The sequence below is a fragment of the Aptenodytes patagonicus genome, chromosome Z (assembly GCF_965638725.1).
Source record: "Aptenodytes patagonicus chromosome Z, bAptPat1.pri.cur, whole genome shotgun sequence".
Lineage (NCBI taxonomy): Eukaryota > Metazoa > Chordata > Aves > Sphenisciformes > Spheniscidae > Aptenodytes > Aptenodytes patagonicus.
In genome coordinates, this window is record NC_134982.1 from 31,985,745 (window position 1) to 31,998,722 (window position 12,978).

General features: G+C 42.3%; 1 protein-coding gene across 4 annotated transcripts in view; it reads right to left on the reverse strand.

Annotated features, from left to right (window-relative positions):
* The window catches only part of SLC1A1 (solute carrier family 1 member 1), a 56,406-nt gene that overhangs the window by 10,041 nt on the left and 33,387 nt on the right, over positions 1-12,978 (reverse strand). For all 4 annotated transcript variants that reach the window (XM_076361736.1, XM_076361734.1, XM_076361737.1 and 1 more), the window contains 4 exons: positions 11,506-11,548; positions 6,716-6,823; positions 5,527-5,711; positions 3,406-3,513 (listed from right to left, as the gene is read on the reverse strand). In XM_076361736.1, coding sequence (XP_076217851.1) covers positions 3,406-3,513; positions 5,527-5,711; positions 6,716-6,823; positions 11,506-11,548 — 444 coding nt within the window. The remainder of the gene's footprint in view (positions 1-3,405; positions 3,514-5,526; positions 5,712-6,715; positions 6,824-11,505; positions 11,549-12,978) is intronic.

Below are 12,978 nucleotides of genomic sequence, written 5' to 3' on the forward strand. Positions count from 1 at the left end.
TACTGATAAAATTTTGTAAAGAACTCTAGAAAGAAACCTAACAATTTATATAATGGTGCCTGAGAACAAACTGAATTCTGCAAAACATATAGGGGAAAAAAAAAAAAAGTGGTATGGGTGTCATTGGGTGTCTTATCAAAATGTTGATGAGAGTAAACATCTCAAGTATGTCTACATCTAGAAGCATACTGACTTCCAAATAGTTATTTTGAAAAACTTAGATCTGCACTTTTTTAGTGGCAGCATGAACATGGCATTATCCAAAATAAAGTATTTGTGCATATCTGCTTTGCTACTACTGATTTTCATGAAACAAATTCAAACTAATATTTATTTGCATGCATGAAATGCAACTCACAGCAAGCAGCAGAAATTTTTATACCAAAAATCATAATCAGCAACTGAAAAGAGAAATTCTAATAGCATTCAATTTTAAGATAGGAAGAATCTTGTCCTTCAGAATCCCAGACTGGCATTCCTTATAGTGTCCAGAGATGCAGCTGCCTTGCTGCTTTCAGAAAAGAGAAAGGCACAGGCAAGAGAGAGTCTGCTTGCTGCAGCTTCCTTTTTTTTTTTCCACCTCAGGCTGTGAGTTCTCCGGCACTTGTATTATGCCTCCTACTTCGATTTTCCTCCTCTGTGACTGCTAACATGTCCTCATCCTGACACTGCCACCATTAAAAGTGAGAGGCTGAAAATATTTAGTGGCCAACTGGAGCAGAGGCGCTGGGGAAAGTCTGTTCCCTCATGGTGACCTGAATGAGACATAAAGACTGAAATGTGCTGCAGAAAATGGTGGGTGAGAGCTGGTAGGGCTGAGAATGTGAAAGGTCATGAATAATAAAGCTGGGAAGAAGGTGAGATAGAAGATGAGCTGGAGAGGGAAGTTAAAGGAAAGGAAAAGGAGGATAAGACACACCAGCCTTCATGTTCTTGCACATTTTTCTTGATAGGGAATACAAGAAATATGTTTAAGAACGTGTAATTCTCAGGATCAAGCTTAAAAGAAGGATGATAGAGAGACAGCTACAGAAGATGCTGAGGAACAGAACACACTGCAAACAGACAAGATCAAGCAAATAAGGATGAAAACCAAAAAGATCGTGGGAACAGCAGTGTTTAAGAAGCTGAAAAAAAGAAAGAACACAACTTCTCTTGCTTGCCGAGAGGTGGGAAAAAGGGTATTCTTGCAGGCTGGAAATCATGGAACAAGCACCTTTTCCCTGCAGCCTATAGCCTTGTGTATACATTGTCATCTTTGCTCCTGTGATCTGATTACAACATGCTCTCCCTGATGGTCAGTTTTGCAAAGAATGTGCTGCTGTTAGTCCCTCTCCACAACACCTTCAGCATCACCCGCTCTAGGCCATCCCATAAGAGACAGAAATGCAGCAGAGATCTACCCTAGCACCCATCAGGGAAAATCGTGGCATGTGCAAGGAGTTCGGTGGAACAGAGACTTTTTCTCTCCAAGGATGTAAAGGTGGGCACCCTTACTACATGCAATCTTTTTGATGGCACCTGGGAATTGTTGTGCCTGTCAAGCCCATGGTTACCAGCTAAACGGGAGACTATATGTGGTTGTAGTTTACTTTGCAATCGAAGTACTCTGGAGAAGGCACTGTGTCTTCACACACATCTTAAGGAAGATACGCCCTGTCACAGTACAAATAGTAACCATTAATAGGTAAACAGTCATAAAACTTGCTATCACCTAAAACTGTAAAACTTGCTATCTGATCTAAAACTGAAGTCAAAGGGCAGTAATAATCCATCCAACATATTCCTCCTCTGAGTTAACTGGAGTTAGTAACATAGAAAACCTGCAGAAGCAATACAGTGTCATTCTATAAATGACTTTTACCTAACTGGTGGTCCTGGTCTCATTTATAATTTATATAGAAAATGTTAGTCTCTTGATTTACAGTCTCTCGGTAAACATCAACTTTTGCATCCTTTAAAAATTTGATTTCTTTTCCAAGTCTAAATGGAAACTCACAAAAAACTGTATTATGCATTAGACAAACATAACTTGCACTATTCTCTGTAACATTTTGAAAAAGTCATGATTCAGTGCTATTTCTGGAGCTGTAATTTTCACTTAGAAAGTCATTATATCTCAAATTATTTTTGAACAGCTAGTCCAAACATACTGGCCTAAGCATAAAACAGAACAACAACTTTGAAATAAATACAATTATCTAGCAAAGATTAATGCAAAAAAAAGAGATCCTTCTTGACTATTTATAGAGAAGTTTGCATTTAAGACTAATATATTACTTTTCTCTCTGCTTGGTTGTCAGAAAGCATGTAAATGACGTTGAAGAATAGCATGCATATGCATAAAGTGGGGGGAAAGAAGCTCTTGAACAACTTTGGATCTAGCCTCTAGACAAAACATGAATAAATCCTTAGTATACTGAAAGAATTATAGGAGTGGATGCTAAGGCAATGAACCAAGACAGCCTAGAAGTTAAGCTTCACTGAATTGGAAATAGAAATTTAAATGTATGTAACTTATTGGGACTGTAATATCCATTTATCTATAAAAAGGGTTCTTTGTAGGATAGTCTTCAGAAATACATAATGTTCTAGTATTATAACCTATGTCACTTGGAGCAGTTAAGTTGCACCTTCGAAGGCTCCACATCTGCAAGGCTCCACACTGTGGAGGTGTAACCTCCTCCACCCCAGACCATTCTACACAGCCAAGGGTCTAGAAAAAGAATAGAAAAAATGTTCTGATGCTTGGCTAAGTTATTCAGATAGCAGCTGCTGCTTTTGCAGCTTCACCAGCTACCTTTGCCTTGAAGGAGTAACTAACAAACAGTGCAATGCCCAGGGCTTCTCTCGATGTTGGCTGCCTGCTCTGCACTGAGGTGGGAAGGGATCAGTTTCCTCTTTGGCATCATTTATGGTGCACTGCACTTATTAGTATTTGCATTGGGCAGTGGAGCTGGGCCTATGCTGGTACACCTTGGGCCCACAGGTCCCATGGAGATTCCCAGCTTAATCCAAATATTCGTGTATTTTCGATAGGCTGTCAACCTCCTATAAGCCATAATTCACAACCTCACCCTTTTCCAGCTTCTTCTAGTATCTAACAGAAGCATTACTACTTTCAAAAATACCATATTATCTGTTTCAGCACCAAGCTCAGAAGATGAAACAATGAATACAAGAACAGCCTTTGCTTTCTCTTCTTTCAGAATGCAAGGCAGTGACTTTTTAAAACAAAACATGCATTCAGCAAAACGTGCATTCAAAACATCCTCACATAATTTTCACTGACAAGAATTTTTGTCTTTGACCTAGAAGAGGCTGGGTGTTGTGGATAATTGAGTTGTTATCAAGTGAGGTCTAAAAACTGCACACATTTAATCTAATCTTTAAGAAATGACATACCCACTTAGTACTGTAGCCATATAAAGACCCAGTTTACGAAAGATTTCCCAGTCCTCAACTTCTATTATCTTCCCAGCAATTAAAAACACGATACCAATTGGCATATACCTAGAAAGCAAAAATAAAGCAATTAAAAATGCATTCTCATAAATATTGCATGCTTATAACTTTTTACAACAAATGGAAGAAATTTTTTTTTTATATTCTATTGCACAACTGAAGACTTTTTTTATATTCTATTATACAACTGATTTATTCACTTGCAGCAAGACTACAATAGAGGTGATGAAAAAAGATTAGAAAATCAGAGTAAATGAAACCCTATGCATAGTCTTAACAAGTACTGTGTGACCTAGTGTCACAGAATACACAGAAGTTGGGAAGGGGTGTGGGCTTTGCCCTACTGCAGCAAGTTTATGCATAGCCATAAGCTTACTTGGAGGTAGAAGTCTGCAGGGCTGAGACCAGTATCTGTGCATTCTGCAATCATGCACAGATGGGAAAGGTCTCCTGTGCATACAGCAGCTGCCCTGCAGCACTGGGGGCTATATGTGGGTCACCTGCACAGAATAAGAGTAATTTTAGTATGTTGGGATAGTACAGTCATCAGTGTGTTGCTTGATGGAGGGGTCCCCATCCCCCAGTAAACTTACACAAGGCCATGCCTTACAGACATCAACAGCTGCATGGCCTACTGCCTACAGAAAGTTCAAGGCAAAAATCAGGACTTATGCTAGCACCAGCTCCACTGCATTCTTTTTGGTACCAAGGAGCAGGCTGTCACAGAGACAAGTTGCCACTTTGGAGCTTTGAGTAGTATAAATTAATTTATAAATTTGTGAATATATAAAATGTATCCATTTTAAAATACAAATTATAAATTTATAAAATGTGTGTGTGCTATCTCACAAATAAAGAAGTACCTTGTCAGGACTCCTAGTTCCTTCTGAGCCCTGAACTTGATGAAAGCAGAACTAATTCCTCATACTGCCAACATCAAACTTTATTCAAGGCAACAGCTCCCACATCTGTAGAAACATAGGGAGCCTGTAGCCACAGCTTCAGGCACGTGCAAGACAATGGATCGTGAGCTTATGGGTAGCATCCTGTATCTGTGGCATGTGCTAACTGTCGGGTCTCGTTAGTGGTAATTTGCTGCAGAGTGAGGCACCTATTTCATGGGGCTGTAACTCAGCTGGGGACTGAGCCAGCTGCCTAGCACAGCACAAGTTGCAGAAGCTAATTTACCTTTCTTTAAAGGCAGCAAGAAGTGTGCAACTAAACCCTGGAGAGGTTTACTGTTTTACAGGCATCTCAGTGTGCTGGGATTGAAGAAAAATCCATGGAAGGGCCAGATCTGATAAGCTACTGTTTGTGTGAAATGTGGATATGAGCAGAGTATTGTAGTAAATGGCACAAGGCACTCCACATGTAGGATCAAACTCTAGAAAGGATTGTGTGTGCTTATAGTCCTGATCCTGTAATTGTGATCTGTATGGATAAAAGTTCTGTGAATAGCTGTGAAGTCCAACCAAACACTATCATACAAGTGGCTACATTTTTAAATTGTTTTTCCTGCCTGGGAATGTTATGAGAGAATATTGTGAGAATGAAGGTAAATAATAAAATAGGTAAATAATGCTAAGTTGTATTTTGCATACCATTCCGGATTTTGCTCTGTGCTGTGGCTTGTATATTAATTTATATTCCTAAAGGAACTTAGCTCTGAGAACAGCTATCCTGTGAACATAATGGCTATCAGGAAATGGCGTTCAAGACTGAGAAGGGCATGTGGATAGTAATGCTTCTACAGTCCTCAAATCACTAGTGCAGTTGTACTGGTTTGATATAAACCAGCAAGAATGTCTGAAGAACTCACGTTTCTTGTGTACCAATAGGACTGTTTCTTTAGTATATAGTAAGTGGAAGCCCTGTCTCCAGTTTCCTCAAAAGGATCAAATTCTGTAGAAAGGAAACTTTTTACCAGCCTTTCTTTTAAAATTTTTTGCTGTAAAGCACTATACAAAAGCAAATATAAAGTATGAGTATGCTCCTACCTCTTCAATGACAAAACCCACTTAAAGAAGTTGTTAGAAAATGCCAGTATGTCCTTGGACTTACCACATAATTATCTGAACTATTCTCATTGTAGCTTCATTCAATGCATTGAAAAAATCCACCAGCACTTGTCCTTTCTCTCCCATTTTCCCAATAACCATTCCAAAAACAAGACAAAAGACGATTAACCCCAGCACATTGATGCCGTCGGAATACATGCCCACGATTTTGTATTCTTGGGTTTTGTTCTACAGATTAGATTCAAGAGAAAAAAGTTACTATCTGAAAACACTGAATTTACTTTAAAGAGTTCTAAAATGAAAACACATTTAGATCTTTCTTTGAAAAGACATGGAAGTCTTCTCCAGTCACTCTACTCCCTTTCTGGCAGTGCCAAGTGGGCAAGTTCAGGAATGAAGTAGAACTAAATTGTCTTTGAAAGCTTTGTATTTTAAAGCTATGCAAGCATCTGACCAAACCCCAGCAGGGGATAAAGCACCCCTTAATTTATGTTCTCCTTTCTATAGACTTCTGACACAAAGTACGGCAAGGTCTAGGTATTCCACAGTCATGCCTTACTCCCTACTGTGGAGAACAAAACACAGCTGATGTAGAATCCTTGTGGTTATATCTGAGCAACTCAAGGGTTTGTGTCTAGATTTAAGATAAATAGTCCATTGCATAAGAACTGGGACAATGGTGTCCAAATTTGCCCCAAGTTTAAAATCTATTGTTCAGCTGCAATCAGTGAAATTGCATAATTTATAGCAGAATTGGATGCACGTAACACAAAAATCCTACTAAATAGGCAGGTATTCACACATTCCTCTGTGCTTGTGCATGATGAACATACGAAAGAAATGGTGCAATTCTTCACTACATTCTGCTTCAGGATTTAATTAATGTCTTTTCATATAGCTCATGTTCCCATGCTCTCATTACTATGAGATAAAATTTGGAAGGAGTATAATAAAATGCATATTGGAGTACAAGTGGATTATTTTCTCACATCATGTATTATCTTTGGACTGCTTAATTACCAGTGGAGTCCTGGTGTTCTTAAACCTACTTGAAGATCCTCATAATCACCTCTAGCATTTACTTATTAAGTTTTGTGCCCTTGCTAAAATCTATCTATGTACCATTTCCTTCCTTTTCTCAATCACTAACTACATCAACTAAACCAAATTTAATCTATGTTCTTTCTCCCCACTTCATATATTATGAAGGAATGCAACAATAAAGGTCACACCTCTGAAGCCTCTGCTGTCGTAGCAGTTGTAACAGGTTCTTCTGTAAGTATGGAGCTATTTTTATCCACGCCAGTTGTAGCTTCAACTTTTTCACGTTTGGTTTTATACTGGAAAGGTTTTTAAAAAAACAGAAGAGCTTATTTAGAAACATGAGAGAACTGAAGAATGGACAAAGGCATAGCCTTTGCCCAATAAAAATAAGGAAAAAATGAACCAATCTGACTTGAAGGTAGCAAACATAGACAAACAATTCATGTGAGCCATCATGGTTCTGTACTTCAGATGCTGTAGATCAAACAAGTGATTCACAGATAATATGCTGTCAATTCTGCTCTTCAGGCTCTTGGGTGCCCTGTGGACCTGCTGCAGTCTTGTGGGGGATGAGATACAGCTCCTGACAATGCAAGGGGACTTCTTGCTGGGACAAACAGTCTGGAGAGAATTGCTGACAGCCACCCCAGGAGAGGTCTGTACAGCAGATGCACCTGATACAACCAGACCCCTGGTAATGTGGTTAGCATAACCAACGCCATTATATAAGGCAAACAGCCGTTCTCTGTGACCGAGCTGGTCACTTATTAGTCCCCTTTCCCCGTATTATCAGGCCCTGAAGGTCCTGTGCACCAAGTAGACGAACCAAAGAGACTTCTTCTTCCCCTCCCTACCAGCCTCAAGATTCCTGGGCGCCAGGCTGACTACTCCCCTCCTTGTTGGCCTTGAAGGTCCCAGGCACCCAGCCAGACAGGTGTTGTTGATGACCCCGCCACAGAACAGGGAAGCGTACCAGCACCCAGAGCACTGTCCATAAAACCAAGCAGTTACAAGTCCTAAGGGGCAACTTGGACCAGAACTGCTGCTGGACAGTGAGATCGTGACACCCCGGTGGCCAGGGATGCCTCTACCATCGTCTGCTTCCTCCAAGGACTGAGGGAGTGACTTGTATTCTTTTACACGTTTTTCGAGTCTAGATTATGATTGTTATGTTGATACAGCAAACCAAGGATTAAGATTTGATCCAATCTGCAGAGGATCCAGGTGATTAGAAACCATAAGCTAAGTGGTGTTATTATAAAATTGTACTACACTGATTCTGCTTATAGAAATCCTGTGCTATTCTGATTATAAATTCTGTGCTATACTAATCATAATATCCTGTTAAGAAAATAAAGCTTTAATTGTAACTCTGATTTAGTGCTGTCATCATTCTGCCAAGGATCCCTAAAAGAACCTTTCTGTCCCCTTAGTGTCAGGTGACAGTAATTAATATATGAGAAAAACTACATGAAGAAGTTTTATAAACTGGAAATACATTCAATGCTGTGCACAGCAGGGCAACTAACATCATTTCCTGGGAAAGGTTAACTACCTCACATAGAAACCTCAGATAAACTGGTAGGCAGCTGATGAGGAAGACAAAAAAGGGAAGCAGAGAGCATCACAAAAAACAGTTGATACATTTACAGATAAAGATGACTGAATCTGAAGTAAATCTGATATAGAGACAGCAGTTTCCTCTCTCATCTTGCAAATCTCACTTCTTCTGCCATCACAGAAACATGGTGGGGTGACTCTCATGACTGGAGTGCTGCAATGGATGGCTATAGACTCTTCAGAAGGGACAGGCGAGGAAGGAGAGGCGGTGGGGTGGCTCTGTATGTTAGGGAGTGTTTCGATTGTCTAGAGCTCAATTATTGTGATGATGATACGGTTGAGTGTTTATGGGTAAGGATGAGGGGGAAGGCCAACAAGGCAGATATCCTGCTGGGAGTCTGTTATAGACCACCCAACCAGGATGAAGGGGTGGATGAAGCATTCTACAAGCGGCTGGCAGAAGTCTCACAATCACTAGCCCTTGTTCTCATGGGGGACTTCAACTTCCCGGACATCTGCTGGAAATACAACACGGCAGAGAGGAAGCAGTCTAGGAGGTTCCTGGAGTGTGTGGAAGACAACTTCCTGACACAGCTGGTAAGTGAGCCTACCAGGGGAGGTGCCTCACTCGACCTGCTGTTTACAAACAGAGAAGGACTGGTGGGAGATGTGATGGTCGGAGGCCATCTTGGGCTTAGCAACCATGAAACGGTAGAATTCTTGATTCTTGGTGAAGTAAGGAGGGGGGGCAGCAAAACCGCAACCATGGACTTCCGGAGGGCGGACTTTGGCCTGTTCAGGACACTGGTTGAGAGAGTCCCTTGGGAGACAGTCCTGAAGGGCAAAGGGGTCCAAGAAGGCTGGACGATCTTCAAGAAGGAAGTCTTAAAGGCGCAGGAGCAGGCTGTCCCCGTGTGCCGTAAGAAGAACGGGCGGGGAAGATGACCGGCCTGGCTGAACGGGGAGCTCTTGCTGGGACTCAGGAAAAAAAGGAGAGTTTACCGCTTGTGGAAGAAGGGGCAGGCGACTCAAGAAGAGTACAGGGATCTCGTTAGGTCATGCAGAGAGGAAATGAGAAAGGCAAAAGCCCAGCTAGAACGCAATCTGGCCGCTGTCGTTAAAGACAACAAAAAAAGTTTTTACAAATATATGAATGATAAGAAGAGAGCCAAGGAGAATCTCCATCCTTTATTGGATGCGGGGGGGAACATTGTCACTGAGGATGAGGAAAAGGCTGAGGTACTCAATGCCTTCTTTGCCTCAGTCTTTAACAGGCAGACCAGTTATCCTCAGGGTACTCAGCCCCCTGAGCTGGAAGACAGGGACGGCGAGCAGGATGAACCCCCCGTAATCCAAGAGGAAGCAGTCAACGACCTGCTACGCCACCTGGATGCTCACAAGTCTATGGGGCCAGATGGGATCCACCCGAGATTGCCGAGGGAGCTGGCGGAGGTGCTCGCCAAGCCGCTCTCCATCATTTATCAGCAGTCCTGGTTAATGGGGGAGGTCCCGGATGACTGGAGGCTTGCCAATGTGACGCCCATCTACAGGAAGGGCCGGAAGGAGGATCCGGGGAACTACAGGCCTGTCAGCCTGACCTTGGTGCCGGGGAAGGTTATGGAGTGGTTCATCTTGAGGGCGCTCACAAGGCATGAGCGGGACAACCAGGGGATCCAGCCTAGCCAGCACGGGTTCATGAGAGGCAGGTCCTGCTTGACCAACCTGATCTCCTTCTATGACCAGGTGACCCGCCTAGTGGATGAGGGAAAGGCTGTGGATGTGGTCTACCTGGACTTCAGCAAGGCCTTTGACACTGTCTCCCACAGCATTCTCCTAGAGAAGCTGGCGGCTCACGGCTTAGACAGGTGTACTCTGCGCTGGGTCAAAAACTGGCTGGACGGCCGGGCCCAGAGAGTTGTGGTGAATGGAGTTACATCCAGTTGGCGGCCAGTCACGAGCGGTGTTCCCCAGGGCTCAGTTTTGGGGCCGGTCTTGTTCAATATCTTTACCAATGATCTGGATGAGGGGATTGAGTGCACCCTCAGTAAGTTTGCAGACGACACCAAGTTGGGTGGGAGTGTTGATCTGCTCGAGGGTAGGAAGGCTCTGCAGAGGGACCTGGACAGGCTGGATCGATGGGCCCAGGCCAACTGTATGAGGTTCAACAAGGACAAGTGCCGGGTCCTGCACTTCGGCCACATCAACCCCATGCAGCAGTACAGGCTTGGGGAAGAGTGGCTGGAAAGCTGCCCAGTGGAAAAGGACCTGGGGGTGTTGGTCGACAGCCGGCTGAACATGAGCCGGCAGTGTGCCCAGGTGGCCAAGAAGGCCAATGGCATCCTGGCCTGTATCAGAAATCGTGTGGCCAGCAGGACTAGGGAAGTGATCGTGTCTCTGTACTCGGCACTGGTGAGGCCGCACCTCGAATACTGTGTTCAGTTTTGGGCCCCTCACTACAAGAAGGACGTCGAGGTGTTAGAGCGTGTCCAGAGAAGGGCAACGAGGCTGGTGAGGGGTCTGGAGAACAAGTCTTATGAGGAGCATCTGCGGGAACTGGGGTTGTTTAGCCTGGAGAAAAGGAGGCTGAGGGGAGACCTCATCGCTCTCTACAACTACCTGAAAGGAGGTTGTAGCGAGGTGGGTGTCGGTCTCTTCTCCCAAGTAACTAGCGATAGGACGAGAGGAAATGGCCTCAAGTTGCGCCAGGGGAGGTTTAGATTGGACGTGAGGGAAAATTTCTTTACTGAAAGAGTGGTTAAACATTGGAAGAGGCTGCCCAGGGAAGTGGTTGAGTCACCATCCCTGGACGTATTTAAAAGACGTGTAGATGAGGCACTTAGGGACATGGTTTAGTGGGCATGGTGGTGTTGGGTCGACGGTTGGACTCGATGATCTTAGAGGTCTTTTCCAACCTTAATGATTCTATGATTCTATGATTCTGAAAGATGTCTCAAATAGACTCTGCCAATTGGCTGCCTTTTCCTTAAGATGGGTCATCTGGTCTGGCAATGGGCATTAGATGTGAGACACATTGGGGTGAGGGTTAAATTATGCAGATTTCATCAGACACAGGCTTTTTAAGAACAAGGAAATAGATCCTCATGACGTGGTTCTTCTAACTCTGCCTGTCCCAAAAGGAAAAATCTTGTCTTATACACTGCTTGGTTTCTGCACCCAGTTCCTAAACAGCGTCTTTTTGCAAGGGATGATCAAGGACTTAATAGCTGATAACAGAGTGTTTATCATAATGGAAATGAAACCAAGATGCTTTAAAAAGAAGTCTTTTTATGGGAGATTAAGATACTCCTGGACTTCTCAGAAATAATTCTTACCTGACATAGTTTTGGGAACGAAAAAGAAGAGTAATTTGTATTTAGCAATGAAAACTACAGTAGCAAAGGAGAATGTTCAAACTTACTTGTTGAAAACAGGCCTGGACAAGGTTTTCTGGGAACATATTCCTGTTAAAAAAGTAGATGCATTTCAACATTACAGCATACTAATAACATGTTGTTTATATAAACAAAATTATAAAATCTGCTGCTTGAAAAACAGATCAGGTTGTGTTCCTTTATCCAGAAAGCAGTGTATTTAGCACCGTCAGGTGTAAAGACATAAAAAATTAAGGATTCAGAACTCCCAACAATCAGTTGACTGTTTTCCTACTGTTGAATTTTCGGGATTATTTTTTAGTATTTGACATTTCTGTTGGTAAGCTACTAAACCCAGTGGTTTTTCTCCCTGCTGCACCATATCCATCATTTGCATGAGGAATACAGGAGACACCATTTTTATAGGATTTGTCAAATATAGGCAGAAAAAAATAGTAACTCTTATAAATGCTATGCTGGAAGAATCAGGTATTCGGTGTGCTCTATTGTAGTTTTGAATTCAGAAATTAATCTTGGCTGATGGAAGATTCCCGTATGTTATTCCAGGGTCAAGAACCATTTTTGCACACTGAAAAATTAGGAAATTAGATCAGAAGCAGTGTAATCCAGTTGTGTGCCTCCTTTCCAACCACCAATTTCAGATTCAAATGATTGCAGAAGAAAGCATTAATTAGGTATTTATTGAATACCCAGTCCAGTACAGAAAAAAACAGTTTATATATTGAAGCAGAAGTCTTTATCTCCCTTCCAGATCTTTCACAAACTCCTGCCCTTATTTTTCAAGTTTTTAAAGCAAAATTTCTTCAAAGGCAAAAGTAGTTTGTACAAGCCTGGGATTTTCCTTAATCTTTACAAGACTGCCTGGATTTGGATCTTAAATCTGATGAAAATAAGTATGTACAAAAAGTTACTGTATTTCCTTTAAAAAAGAATTTCAGATCTCAAACTCCTACTTTACAGTCTTACATTTATTTACAAGAAGTTGAGCTATAAACTGTAGCAAAAACCCAAACTACTCTGAATTACAATTCACACCTCTTCTTACTATAGGAAGACTTTTTTGTGCATGGAGCTACCTCAGACCTGTGAATATGTGTGGAAATGTTCATGTGGAAGTTAGTGGTAACAGACTGCATTAGGTTTTATAATGCAGCTGATTGCACAGTTCCCCTCATTGATTCCTGGGCAAGTCACCAGGAGGAATGAGATGAGCTGTCCAAGGAGCTGCCATTCTGGTCATGTACAGGCAGGAGGGGACAGAGGCTGGGAAGAGCTGTGGATTGTTGAACATGGGGCTGTGGCATTGAGACTGTTAACTATCTCACATACAAACCTCAGAGAAATAGACTTATTCTCAAAGAGGTGTACCTTGGCCTGTGCTGGGGCAGAGATGCCCCAGATGACGGCAGACATTTGCTATTAAATATTACGGTGACTCTTTCAAGGCAGATATATACATATATGTAAATATGTGAGTGTATATTTTACAAATGTCAAAG